This window comes from Mus pahari, chromosome 7, assembly GCF_900095145.1.
Source record: "Mus pahari chromosome 7, PAHARI_EIJ_v1.1, whole genome shotgun sequence".
Lineage (NCBI taxonomy): Eukaryota > Metazoa > Chordata > Mammalia > Rodentia > Muridae > Mus > Mus pahari.
This window is the reverse complement of record NC_034596.1, coordinates 95468806-95483330: the sequence shown is the minus strand read 5'-3', so window position 1 is coordinate 95483330 and position 14525 is coordinate 95468806. Positions and strand designations below refer to the sequence as shown.

Here is a 14525-nt window from a genome sequence, read left to right as displayed (position 1 = left end):
AAAAAAAAAAGAAAGAAAAGAAAAGAAAAGAAAAACTCGTATAGTGACTGCTGAAAACCCCAGACCTTGAAACTGGCTTCCTTGTACCCACTGCCAGCCAGAGTCAGAATCCAGGGAGGGTGTTGTTCATAGTGCAGGCACCGATGCTGTCCTGAAGCCCATCAAAGCTGGGGTGGCAGGTGCCCCTGGAGTGTTTTGGCTGTTGCCCTTGGTCTTTGATTGCAGTCGATGAGATCCTATATTTTGGATTTGAGGCCCAGATCGGTATGACAGAAAGAATACCTTTTTACTTCTACAATACAGAGCACTCTCCATCTGGTTGCTCCCTGTGGCTCTGTGGCTCAGGCTGCCTCTGCAGGATGCACACACACCCTCCTCCACTGACCCAGATTTGGGGGATTGTTTGAGGCAGTTAACTGCCAGTAGGTCATACCAGAATTGGATTTAGTCCACTTTATGAAAAGGGAAATTTGGAGTTTGCACAGCATCTTATGCGAGACAGTGACAGCATATCTAAAGTGTGGCGGGCGGCGAGGGGAGGGTAGAAAATCCTTCCCGCCACACTGGGTCGTGAGGGGATTCTCTCTGGAAGGACAGTTTGTCAAGCCTGACGCTGGCTCTAGGCTTGTCCCTCATCCCCATGTCAGGATGCAGCTGTGGTATTTTGGGGTGGTTGGGTCTGGGGGACTGGAGAACACAGCACTGGGCTGCACTCCAGCAGCAGCCAGCCCTGCTTCTCACAGCCAGCCTGGGTGGGACCAGGTGTCCAAAGCAGACTGTGGCAACCGCGTCACAGTGGCTTTCTGTTCCGAGTGCCAGGCAGAGGGGCCTCTCGTCAGCACCCTGCTCACGTCCTCACTAGGCTGGGGGCCCAGCCTAGAGGGAGGCTCCATCGCTGTGGGAGCCCGGACGCATTTGCTAGACTTTTGTTGGGGGAGGTCAAAGGTGCAAGGGAACTCAGGGGCCACCAAGCGCTTTGTCACCTTTGTGGGTATCCTGTGGCCACCCATGGCTGTCAGAGATATGGCTGGTGCATCAGGGGATATGGGTTACTGTAGTAGTTCGTTTGGATTGAAAGAGCAGATATTCATTTAAGTGCATTTGGAACAACTCGGGAATTGAAATTGACTTGTTCAGTTGTAAATCTTATGAACACGTACAGTTCAAGTTTTTCCAAATTGCATACCAACTGCAGAGTGATCTCAGTGTAAAGTACACTCTGGCTTTCAAAGATCCTTGAAAAAGAATAAAAGGACTTAATAATTTTTATCTCGAGGGTTTTTTTTAATGACTGTATTTAGATACACTGGGTTAAAAGTATTATTAAAATACTTCCGCTTTTATTTACCTTTTTAAAGCTGGCTTCTGGAAAATTTGGAATTACTATGTGTCTCAAGTTACCTGTTAGCAGTGGGGCTGACCTGTGAGCCTGCTCTCCTGTGAGCCTGCTCTTGCAGGAAAGTGATTGATGGGCCTTCAGGGGAACTGGTTAATGGCCCTTGAGAATTTTCCCCACTGACTTGGTTTTAAGGAGACACCTGGTGTTTTAAGAGGAACCACTTTTTAAAAGCCTATTTTATAAAGTATTGTTTTATTATTGGTTCTTTGAGACAGCGTCTTGCTGTGTAGCCCAGGCTGATCTAAAACTCGTGGCAGTCCTCACACCTCACCCTTGTGAGGCTAAAACAGGCATGCCCCACCCCCTTGCCATAAAACATTTTTTTCATTGCATAAATAACGCTTTTCTTAAGGGAAATTAGGAAGTAGTGATTAACCGAGGCACCGCCCCAGTTTTGAAAGACCGTTTTCCTAACAGCACTCTCTAATGATGGTCTGTTAGTGTGAGGCTTCCCAGAGACTTTACCTCAGATTACCTTGAGAACAGTGCAGAGAGTACTGCTTCCTATACTCACCTCTGTTTGAGAAGAGTGCTTGACAAGGGTTCAGAGGCCTGGACAAGGTGGCAGGAAAGCCCCGGGGGCTCAGAAGGGGATGCAGACAGTTGTCAAGGATGCTCTTGTTCTCTCAGGGTAGTCTCATGCTGGGGCCCGCCCAGGCAGGGCGCTGCCTAACAGGATGGGCGTGCAGGCCAGAGAGAGCCCCGTTGCCCAGGTGCCTTGTTTGCACATGTGCTGGGAGAGCTTTGTGTGTTGCCACCTGAGAGTCATGTTTGAGATGACAGCTGTGGTTGGCAAGGTGACGTGTGAGCTCAGGTACTAGACAGTCCCCGCTGTCAAGCGTCTCACCTCATGGCTCTGAGATGGTTTTGAGGTGCTCAGCCGTGAGACGAGCCCACTGGGTAGTCTCATCTCTCAAGTGCCAGTGGAAAGCCTGCTGCACACGGTCGATGCCTCCCCTTCGTGCAGCAGAGAAATTCCACTCAAGCTACATCTTAGAAAACCCTTTCAGAGGCTGGAAGCTTCACTGCCGTGCACCCAGTCCCTTCCTTGTCTTCCATAAAACTGGGTCAGGTCAGTCTCCTCACTGATTGGCCAGTGATCTCTGGAGATCAGCCCCTGTTGCCACTGCCATGCACACACACACACACACACACACACACACACACATGCACACGTAGAGGTAGTATACTCTAGCATGCATATTCCACTTCTTCACATGGGTACTAGGGATGCAGGCTCGGGTTCACAAACAGTAGGCACTTTACCCACTGACACATCTCTCTCCCCAGCCCCCAACTGGATTTTTCTCTTCCAATTTGTGAGAAGCAGTTTTAAGCTGGAAGACGCCCCACCTGCCCATGAGCCAGAACAGAACTGAAAGACCCACAGATACCAGACTGTGACTGATGGGCATATTCTGCCTTCTTTTGGAGGACTCCTCTGAGGGTCAGGAGGCAGCTGTCCCCAAGGCCACCTGACTGGGCAGAGTAGCTAGACGTATTCTCCTCCTAGCAAAGTCACTCTCTGTGAACAAAATAAAATCTCCTGTATGACAATCTGCCCCAAAGCCTCATCTTGCCCTCAGATCTGCAGTCCTTGTTAATGCTTGGTGGCATCTCCATTTTTTATTCCCTATTTTATTTTAACAGCACCAGCTCTATGAACACAAAACAATTCAGAGGGCTTTTAAAAACAAGTTTAATCCCGGCACGCCATTTGTCTCCCCCCAAGCTTCTGCGTATGCAGCCATCGTTTCTATTTGACAGGCAGGACAGGGCGGTTACACTCTGCCGAGTGACTTATCCTATCATTTAGGGTCTTTACAGTTGTGGTGTCGTGGCCGCACACTTCTCCGGTGACTTCATTAGCTGTTATTCACCTAGAGGCTCTTTATTCTTCTGTTCCTAACAGTGTGTGTCTCTCTCTCTCTGTAGGAAGTTCTCCAGCAGCTGATCGTAATGAATTTGCCCAATGTCTTGATGATTGGCAAAGACCCGCTGTCTGGTGAGTGCATGAGCCCCACCCCCACCTCCTGTAGCGCCTGGGCAATACCATCAGTTTGGACAGCTGTTAGCCACAGCTCTGGATACCAGCTTGGAGGCGGCGCAGGGAAACACGTGGTGGTTTTGGTACAATTTTAGAGAGTGGTTTGTTGTCCCGAGGCTATAAGCCAAGCATGCATTTCCCTCTCCAGCCTCAGATGTGCCTGTGGAGACAGAGACGGTCTATGCTTTGTCCCATCAGAGAGGGCTGGGCTGACTTTGGAGTGGAAGCTGTGATGGGCTTTGCAGGCACGACTTCTCTGTAACCATGGTATCAGACTCCACTGTGATGCATGTGCGTGTGCGCCTAGATTGAGAAGTAAGCACATTTAGGGGAGCCAATGTCTCCCCTCAGGGACCCTGTGATGTTTGTGTGTGTTCCGTGAGTGGTCCCCTATGTGGTTTCATGCCCTTCACTGGACTTAGAACACCTGACCAGTAAGGGTTCTCAGACACTGCATAAGTCTGTAAAATGGCAACTCCTCCTGCCACCTTCTGGGTGTCACAGGTAATTCCCAGGTGACCCAGGTGGTGTGGCCGCCCATATATATTGTCACACTGCCACATGTAGGTCTTGTGCTGCCTCTGTGTTGTTCATTCTTTATTTGGAACCTCAGAGTAGGTGAGGTGCTAAGACAACAAGGGAATCACACCTGCAGGGTGGGCTGAGGCCAAGGGTCCTGAGACATAGCCTAACTCTGTGAGCTGCTCCTTGGCCTCAACAGCCTGGGGTCTAGCTGTCCTTTTTTCCTGATTGGGACAGTACCTAAGTTGTCTTTTTTTTTTTTTTTTTTTTTTTTAAATATAACAGTAAATCCCTTTTCTGCGTTTCCAATACTGTATAGAAAGGTGTTCATTTATTTATTATATGTAAGTACACTGTAGCTGTCTTCAGACACTCCAGAAGAGGGAGTCAGATCTCGCTACGGATGGTTGTGAGCCACCATATGGTTGCTAGGATTTGAACTCAGGACCTTCAGAAGAGCAGTCGGGTGCTCTTACCTGCTGAGCCATCTCACCAGCCCCTAAGTTGTCTTAAAACTGGAGGAAAGGTATACCCAGTGACCAGCCTAGGACTGGACTTTTAAAAGAGCCATTCACACCATGGCATGACCTTGGGGGTATTAGCAGCCACTTCCTGGTACAGTAGAAGTAGGCAGGACATTCTTTCTGGGCTCTAGCTGGTACCATGCCCACCTTTTTTTGTTTTTGTACTGTACACCAAAAAAGAAACGTCCTTGATCCTGGCCTGTGAGCGTCTGTCACCAGCATGGCGTGGTGGCCCTTCCGTCTCCACCAGGTTGCTTGGTGGTTCCTGCCTCTGAGGGCCCTCCCCATTCCACCTCATTACATCAGCAGCAGGAAGGAGCCTTTGGTCCTCCAAACTTCAGCTCTGGCTTCGTCCAGCCACCTCTGAGCTCTAGGGAAGGTTGGGACCTTAGAGACATGTATGGTGACCCTGGGGAAGTGGGTTGCTTCTCTGAGAACTGTGTTGTCTTCCAGGTTGATACGGGGCCGGGGTTAGCCAGGAGACAGGTGACAGCTTGTAAGGTAGCTGTGCCAGCAAGGGCCGCCGTTCTGTCTGCTTTGAGGAGGAGCTAGAGAAGGGCTTGCTCCTGTGCCAGCCTTTGAACACATTATAAAGTATGGAAATGACAGTGTGCTTTGGGTGTGCCAGTGTCATTCCCATTTATAGGTGAGGAATTTAGTTATGCACACACCCTTGTCGCTAGGCTGATAAGCAGAGCAGCTGATTGGCAGCTTGGGCTCTCTGGGGCCTGAGTTCTGCCTGTGTCACACACCCTGCCCCAGCAGTGCCAGCGTTCAACCTTTGTGAACCACAAAGTTGGTTAGTTAGATCATGGTGCTGAAGTAAAAGCCAGTGGTGAGTGGATCAACACGTTCTCCTGGCCCTGCTCAGCCACTCCCCCGTCTTTCTCCTGCCCCCAAATCTGGATGCGGTTTTCCCCTCTTCCTCCAGGCCCCTCACTCTTACCAGAGACAGATTGTCCGAGTTGGGGAAAGCAGTCCGGGTGGCACCAAACCAGAATACCTGGAAGTAGATTCTTTTTGCACCTATTTACTGAGCCATCTTGTTAGTTTAACCCACCTTTATTTGCATGATGTTAAATCCCCTCCTTTTTAGGTGTATGGTTTATGTCATGGCTTTTTCCCACAACTCTACAGAATTGTGTAGCTCCCCCCTTGGTCCACCCTGAGAACATCAGGGGAAAGCTGCTTTTTAGTGATTGATTGCCAACCGGTGAGGTGAGCGGTTCCAAGGCCTCCCTGCAGTACATAACCAGTGAGCGCCCATTCCAGAGGCTCTGGTTCCAGTTCTTGAGGAGAAGTGATGTGGTGAGACAGTGAACATGAGATACTAAAGCAAAGAATGGCACCCACACCTAAGGTCGGCTGCTAGGCAGGGCTGTCTGACATGCTGGACAGTGCAGGCTGCCTCTGAGGGCAGGCTGCCTCTGAGGGCAGCAGCCGCCTCCCCACGATGCGTGGATAGGCAGGTTTCTATCTCTCGAGGGGCTCTGAGGGGTTCTGAGAGTCAGGAAGGATGGCGTGAGAAGATGCAAACACGAATCCCAGAGGCAGAGACATATTATGGAATCGAATTTTCAGTTTTAAGTTTGAAAAAAAAAAATAGATGTTGTGAAGCATTTTGTGGTTCCTTTTAAACAAAGAACAGAGTTAGCATTTAAAAGGAACCTTGGCTGCCCCGGAGTAGAAAGAATTCCTTTTTACACGCGGTCTGTCTCCTGCCTCTAATGAGGGGCACACCTGAGCTTTTTTTGGCAGATGGCTCACACCACACTGTTAATCATAGCATTCTGACGGTTGACGTTAGGTTTGTGCTGTTGGCACAGGCACCACAATGGAACAAGGTCTCTGATCTGAAAACAGTAGGAATTCACTGTGACACACCCTCCTGGCGCCTCCAGCTGCTCTTCTCTTGCCTGCCACACTCATCTCCCATCTCCTCAGTGCAGCCCTCCTGGCCTCCTTGTCCCATGTATCCTGCCCTGTCTTCCCTTCTCCCCTAGTTCCTTTGAGCAAACAGTCTATCTTATTCCCCAGTGCCTCCATCAGAGCCTGTGTGCAGGAGGCCTGTCCCCCTCCCTCCATAGGCTACTCCTTTAAACCCAGCTTCCTACAGCTGTTTAACCAGGGACTTGGATACATAAAAAAAGGTCATCCGGGTGAGGTTCAATCCCTGCTCGGTAACAGCTGTGTCTTCCTTAGGCCAGAGATGGCCCACAGAGAGAGCCGCGCCATCTTGCCAGCTGCATAGCCATCAAGCCCATTTGTTTGGTTTTTCTGGTGAGACTGCTCTGCAGGAGCCTCGTGAGGACCAGGGGCTCACATCAGCTGTAACTGTAAAACGAGGTAGAGCGAGGTGTACAGCCCTTGCGGTCTCTCAGCTGCCAGGCCTGTCACTGTGCCACACACAGAAAAAGACTACATTTGTCTGACAAGAAGCCAGAGTGTTAGCAAATTAATTTCTGCGGTGTATCATAGAACAGTCTGGAAGAGAGCTTGGCTGTTTTCTTCCAAGGCCTGTATCCCAGCGCAGTGGTTATTTACAGACGTACAAACTGCTGATCTCATCTGCACTGGCTACAGGGCCGTAAAGTACAGAGGCGCGGAGGTCAGTAAACACGCTTAAATCCATACATTATGCAGACATTGTGGTTTCGGGTATTTGGCTGTAGGTCCTGAGCAGGACTGGCCACCACCATTGCTCTGCTCATTCTAAATTCCAGTTCAGATTCCTGGGGTCTGTGGAGGTTATGGCCCCATGTGTGGCCTCTGCAGGGACCTGTCTGTGAGTATAGCTGGAATTCTTGGGGCTAGCTGTTAGTGTGGCTGCTGTTGGTCCCAAGTGTTCCTTATATGACACTTGAACATAGGTCTCCAGGAGCGGATGTAGCATTTGAAGGACTCAGAGTAGTCTGTGCATAGCTGTCCTCTTTGGCCACAAGTAGCAGGACCCTGGCATGTCTGCTGTTCTGGTTGAGAGAGCCACAGGCCTGCTTTCTGGCCCCTCTTGAGGAGACACAAATGCCCTTGCATCTTTTTCCATCCTAGCAGGCTGCCCCTTGGCTGGAGCCTTGCAGAAGGAGCTCAGCCTAACCCTGCTCCCCAGCACTTGCTGTTCAGATAGTCACTAGGTGGATCCAGTGAGCCTGGAGCCACAGAGAAGTCCCCAGTGTATAGAGGAGAACGCATAATGGAGGTCACCCCCTCGTGCTTCTCTGTGCAGAGGGATAATTAATTTTACCCAGGCAAGAGGAGAGCGGAGGTATTTGGGCAGGGATTTGATGAGCCCTTAGCAGAGAAGGCAAGTCATGCTTGCTTTCTGTCACAGAAGTAGTACTTGAGATGATCCCCTCTTACAGGGGAATGGCCTAATCATGTGGTCGGGATGCTGCCACACATCAGCAGTTCACAGTTCAGTTCTTTGGAACCTTGAAGCATATGTTGGAGCAAAACTGCCCACATTAGGGCCACAGAGCAGAGGTTCTCAGTGGACAAAATGTAGAATTCCCATTAGGTTCTACCTGTTAAATCTCTTCATTATTCTTCTGTGGGACCAGGCCTTCAACATATGGGCCTTTGGGGGGCATTCTCCATCCAGACTGTAGAGGCAACAAGGTGGGAGGAGCTCGGGGTTGGAGATGTGCAGGATCCAGCCCATTGGGAGGACTGCTTCAAGGCAGCCATGCCTCCTTACCCTTAAGTTCTGGATCCATGGAAGCCTCCCTCACGCAGCCCACACGGAACAGCCCTGCACAGCTAACTAGGGTGGGTACCAAGGTGGGTGTGCTCTTTCTACAGGCTACCTCCTGCAACCCCCGCAAGGGTACAGGCTCTGCCTGTCACCATCCACCTTGTTGATAGCTAGGTTGCTCCCCCTCAGAAGGCCCTCCCCTTTCCTCCCAGGCTGCCTGCCTGCCTGTGGTCCCACAGTGGGTGGGTGGGGGATGGGGTGGCAGGGCTGCTGAGCCGGTCTCCTGCCCTTCCTCCAGCCTGCCTATGCCTTTTTTTTTTTTTTTTTTTTGAGACAGGGTTTCTCTGTGTAGTCTTGGCTGTCCTGGAACTCACTCTGTGAGGCTAGACCAGGCTGGCCTCGAACTCAGAAATCCACCTGCCTCTGCCTCCCAAGTGCTGGGATTAAAGGCGTGCGCCACCACCGCCCGGCTCTGCCTATGCCTTTATCTCATTATCCAGGCCTGTATTTGTTCTAACCCTGTTTATTTATTTATTTATTTACTACATATTCTCTCTCTCTCTCTCTCTCTCTCTCTCTCTCTCTCTCTCTCTCTCTCTCTGTGTGTGTGTGTGTGTGTGTGTGTGGTGTTACACCACAGTGTAACCTCAGGAGCCTGCCCTCTCTTTTCCATCATGTGGGGAATCAGTCTCAGGTTGTTAGGCTTGGTGACAGGCACTTTTACCAACAAGCATCTTGCTGACTATAAATTGGAAAAACCTTTAGTTCTTTGAATGAGGAGAGAGAAAAATGTAAGTGCTAATGGTTAATAGTTGTTAGCTTGATTCGGTTGGGATCCCCGTGTGTTTCTGAGGACATTTTCAGAACGAGTCTGGGACTGAATAAAAAGAGGAAAAGGAAAAGCACTGAGTACTACCATTGATCTCTCTGCGTCCTGACTGCAGAAGCAGTGATCACTACCATTGATCTTTCTGCTTCCTACACCTTCCCACCATGGCGGGTATATTCCTTCAGACACGAGCCTGCCTGTTACCACAGCTTCCTACCATGACGAGGCTATTCCTTCAGACATGAGGCTGCATGCATCTTTATTCAAGTTGCTTTCTGTAGGTACTTTGTCACAGCACTGAGAGAAGCAGCAAATGCAGTCAGTTTGTAAAATCCCCATTCTGACCAGGATTTTGATCATTCTGGTGTCTCCTGTTTGATTCTTGAACAGCACCTCAGAAAAGCACCTTGATGTTCTGATTCTGAGGGACGTGTTAGCTTGCTCCTGGCTTCCCCGCTCCTTGCTAGTCCCGAAATGTGTCCCTTTTGCCAGGCTACAGCGCTGACTTGATGGCCTGAACACTAGAAGTCCATGCCATGCCTCCTAGGAACAGATAGAGCTTGCTTCTCAGCACACTCTTGGGCCAGTGCAGCAGTCCAGGGCCAGCCCTCTGGCCAGCAAGGCCTGCTAGGAAACCAGGCTTTGTTTAGTAAACTTCCTGGAGTGGTCGAGTCCAGAGAGAGCCTCAGCCACCAGCACCATGGCCGCTAGCAGTTCTGCACTCTGTGGCTGCGAGCGGCCAAGTCGGAGGAAGAGAGTAAAGGAGGAGATGCTATTTGTCAAAGGTCTTTGTCTTTCCCACTGATGTCTGGGCCTGGGGTTCTCCATCTGGTGCTGGGAGGTCCCTTGACTCGTGTTTTTTCTGCATGGCCCTCATCTCTCCTGGGCAAACTGTGTTCCTCTCTCTTATTTGCTTGGTGAATTTTCTGTCAAATTTGCAGCCGAGGCTGGTAGAGTCAGGCTTGGGTGGTAAGGGTGTCCTGAGGGCTTGTGGTTTCAAACTGGGGACAGCTGCCTTCTGTCCTTTGTGGTGGTGCCAGGGCACTCAGAGGCATAGGACAGACTTGATGTGAAAGACAGAGAGACACTAGGATGGAAGGGGCAGCTGGTCAGGTGCACTTGGGGTACCCCTGTACCATTTCATACAGAAGTGTGCCTGTATGCCTACCAGTGTATAGTTGATAATGTCTGAAGGACTAAATAAAAAATAGGGGATTGCATGGTCACTTGTGTGCCTGGTGGGTGTCATGTGTGATCACATTCAGAGGGTGAGAAAGCTAACAGACGCCCCCACCCCAGAATGTGAGGCTGCTTCCTATGTCTCAAGTGGGGTGTGGATGGTGGAGGTTGTCCCGTGCTCCCACGCTTGAGCAGTTTTGTGCACAGTTCCATGGCAGTGCCATGGGAGGCTATTCTATCTATATAATATAAAGAATAATAAATCCCTGCCTTTGGGTTAGATAGAGCTTCCGGGAAGGCCCCAGAACTAGACCTCTCGAGTGAGCCTCTAGATGTACATGGGAGATTATTGATACCACGTTCATGTTCAAACTGCTGTTTTTACAAGTGGGACAGCCCTGTAATCATGCTTATGAAATGACTGGTTTTTAAATACAAAACCAGGGAAAGCAGTGTTAGTGGGCCACCCTAGCATGTAAACCCAGAGGCGAGCGGAAAGTAGAATTACTAAGAGAGACATCTATCTGTGGAAACCAAAACTGCTATCTTAGAGATCTCCTACAGCAGTTAGCGTCAGTCAACCAACAATGGAGGAGCACTTGCATAGTGAGTACTGGGATGTCAGAGAGGAGGTGGGTGGAAGATGCTGTGGGCTCAGGAGCAGATCTTAACTCTCTGACTCAGCCTCCTCCTCCTCCTCCTTTGTAAAATGGAGATGATAACAGTGTTCTTTCAGGACTGTTTTGGGGTTAACACAAATGGTAGCCATAGCACTTGATTCTGAAGTACAGTGGCAGTGCCCATTGGTACGGAGGCAGCAAATCTCTGCCTGCTCAGGCCAGTACTGTCTGTGTACTGTGTGAGTCTAAGGCTGAGACACCCACCCCCACCCCCACCCCCACCCCCACCCCCACCCCTACAAGCCTGGGATTTGCAGGTCCTCAGCCTGATGAGTTAGCAAGACAGGGTTGAGCTGCCCTGCTGTTCTTTGACCCTGTCTCCAGGTCCCCACTGCTTCCTTCCTGCCTTCCTCTGGGCTGAGTGTACAGCTAGGGCAGGAAGGGCTCCTTTAGAAAAGGATGCTTGCTTGCTTGCCTGCTCCTCAGCCATCTCTTACAGGTGACGGGGCCCATTCAGGTTCTGACTCTCAACACAAGAGGTCAGCTCTAAGCATTCCGATGGCTTCAGCCAAAGGGAACTAAGGAGGGAGGCAGGAAGACACCCAAAGATACCAGCATTATGCAAGACCAGTTCTGTATGGTATGCCAGTACCAGGCTGTAGACTTGTGCTCAGGACTCTAAGGTGTGATCCCTTACTGTCTGCATGGGCTTCGGGAAAAGTCCAGTGTCTTTTCCCTCTGACCTAGCCCAGCTCCACGCTATAACTGCCCCACCACTTTCCATCCCACACCTCTCTCTGTGGAATCAGTCACTTTCTCCTGCACTGGAGCTAGGTGCCGGATACATCTTTCGGTTTTGTGTGTTCGCTGGCCAGCTCATCTGCTGCTTTCTATGCTGACTGCAAAGCACTGGGTGACTCTGTCAGGCTGTAAACAGGCTAGAAGGGTTTCCTTAGACTCCGCCTCTGATGCAGACCGTCCAGGGTTCCACAAGACAATGTGGGTGTTTTAACTTCACTACCTGGAGTTGTGAGTCATCTGGCCTAGTCGTTCCCAGCACCATCTCTCTGAAACCCAGCTCCAGTAGGTTTAACCACAAAGCATTTACAGTTTGAGAAGCATCATACTGTCCTACCCCTGTACCTTTGCACATGCTGTTTCCTGTGCCTGGAAGCCTTGCTTGACACTACAAACTAGGTCCTTTTTCTAGGTTATATGTGTGTGTGTGTGTGTGTGTGTGTGTGTGTGTGTGTGTGTGTGTTGTTTTGCCTGTGTGTATGTCTGTGTACCATATGTGTGCAGTGCGATGTAAGCCAGAAGACTCTCAGATCCCTTGGAACTGGAATTACAGTAGTTAACTGCCATGTGGGTGCTGGGAACCAAACCTGGGTCCTATGGAAGAGCAGCCAGTACTTATAGCCACTGAGCCATCTGTTGAGTCTCTCAGCTCTTTTAAATGTCTGGCATGTTCGTTTATGTCACATCTGTCTGCATTTAGAGCACTTGCTGACCTTTATTCTTCCAGTGTTCAGTAGGTGCTTGGCGGGGACTTGGCTGTCCTCTGCTGCTGACTGAGTTACCCAGCCTTGCGTGCCTGCTGCCTGCTGCCTACTACAGGGACCCAAGAGAGTTAGTCCTGCTATGTTCCCTGAAACTAGTCAAACTTGTAGCCTGGGGGACTTAGGAAAAAAGCTTCTTTCTTTACTAGTGAAATCTTGGAAGAAATAGGCGCCATGGGTGTGGTGCAGCGGGCTAAGACTCTGCTTAGCTCTGAGGGGTTTATTTCCATTGTTTCTCTTATGAAATTTCTTTTCTAAGTTTGATTCTCTTGCCTTTGTTCCTCATTATAAAAAAATCTTTATTTTTCGAACAGTGCTCTATAGAGATAACATTTCACATTTTTGTCCTAAATTTTTATGTTACACTTTTGTTAATTGTCTCTGTGTATGCATGCATGTGATGAATGGGTCCGCACATGAGTGTGGAGGTATAAGGTAAGGAGTTAGTCCTTCGAACTATGTGGGTCCCGGGGGTCAAAATTAGGTCGTCACACTTGGCGGCAGGTGTCATTACCCGACCATGTTTTGTCTTGGTTTGAAACATATCTTTCTGTGTATCCCAAGCTGGCCTTGAACTGAACCTGCCTTAATCTCCCTGGTGCTGATACTATAGCTGTGTGCCACCACATCCAGCTCTTCTTTAGCTCACCCTTAATTAGGATGACTTCTTGGGTGCATAAATGGCTCAGGGTGGCACTCGGGTGCTGGCAGGATGCCGGGGTCACCCTTGTTCTTACATTGACCTCATTGGATTTTGTTGTTGTTTAGTTTTAATTGTCATGTGTGTGGGCGTATTGCCAGCATATATGTCTGTGCATCGCCGACGTGCTTAGTGTCTATGGATGCCAGAAGGCATTGGATCCCTGGAACTGGAGCTGCAGACAGTTGCCATATAAAGGCTGGGAATCAGACCTGGGTCCTGGAAGCGCAGCGGTGCTCTTGGCTGCCGAGCCATCTCTCCAGCCCCTTCTGTGTCGTTTCGAACCTCACATCTGTGCAGGTTCTGAACCCCTTTCTGTCCAAGTACTTTCTTGCCTTCTGGCTGCTAGCTAGCGTCAGGCCTGTCCAGCACTCATTGACACTTTGATATGTTTTTAATTGACAGACAGTTACATACTGAATGCACCGTGACGTGTTGATGCATTTATAGTGTGTACTGATCATCCTTAAGTTACCCGTTGCCCCAGCACTGATCTCTGGTGAGAACACCCAAGCCCGCCGTACAAGCTCTTTGGCATGTGTGGTTCCGTGCTGTGAGCTGTAACTGCCCTCCGTGTGGTAGGACACAGTGCTTACTCCCACTGTCTGATGGGGACTGTCCCCTCAAGCCTACCTCTCATTATTTTAGTCTCTTATTCTAATGGATCACTGGAATTGTCTCAGTTATTCTGAAGGCTGCTATAATTAGATCCTTTGGCCCTTGACTGAAGAAGAGTAATGATTTTCTTCATGAGCTCAGACCCTTGAAGCATTTTCTTCCCTTGTCTCAGATCCAGTAAGAAGGGAAGATAAGCATGGAAGCAGGGTCTGTGTATATCTCACTGCAGGGCTAGGAGCCAATACTTTTGTGTCCGCCCAAGGGTACATGAGGGCCACCTGCCTGCCAGTGATCTGTGACTGGAGAAAGAGGTGGATGCTGACTGGCAGTGCCCCAGACTATTGGCCTGACTGACTAGAGGCTGTTAGCGCTTAATGTAGGAGTTTCCTATTCTTCTGATTAAAATCAGCCTGGAAGGCTTAATTTTTTTTTTTTTTTTCCCAAGAGTGTGGCCATGCGTAGATCAGAGCCCCTGGCCAAGTAGAAGGCTGTAGTGTATCCACACTGCAGGGCCTCATCTTCTGGTGTGTCACCGAGGACAAGGAGATGGCCTCGGGCCCCACCATGAACTTGGGAGGTGCTGTGAGTCTAGAGCTCCCAGCTAGCTCCCTGTTTTAGAGATTGACAGCCATGCTAGCACAAGGAGTTGAGTTCAGCAGAGTCTTGGCCAGGAATAGCAGGCTCTCTCAGGAATAGTAGGCTCTCCCAGGTAACTGCTCACACCTCTTCGCCTGTACCCCAGTTCTTGGGTGTGGTTTGGGTTTTTCCTTTCCTTTCCTTTCCTTTCCTTTCCTTTCCTTTCCTTTCCTTTCCTTTCCTTTCCTTTCCTTTCCTTTC

General features: G+C 49.8%; 1 protein-coding gene across 2 annotated transcripts in view; it reads left to right on the top strand.

The window, feature by feature from the left end:
- The window catches only part of Ccdc88c (coiled-coil domain containing 88C), a 119296-nt gene that overhangs the window by 41530 nt on the left and 63241 nt on the right, over nt 1-14525 (top strand). For both annotated transcript variants that reach the window (XM_021202268.2, XM_029540869.1), the window contains exon 4: nt 3335-3404. In XM_021202268.2, the coding sequence (XP_021057927.1) occupies nt 3335-3404 (70 nt within the window). The remainder of the gene's footprint in view (nt 1-3334; nt 3405-14525) is intronic.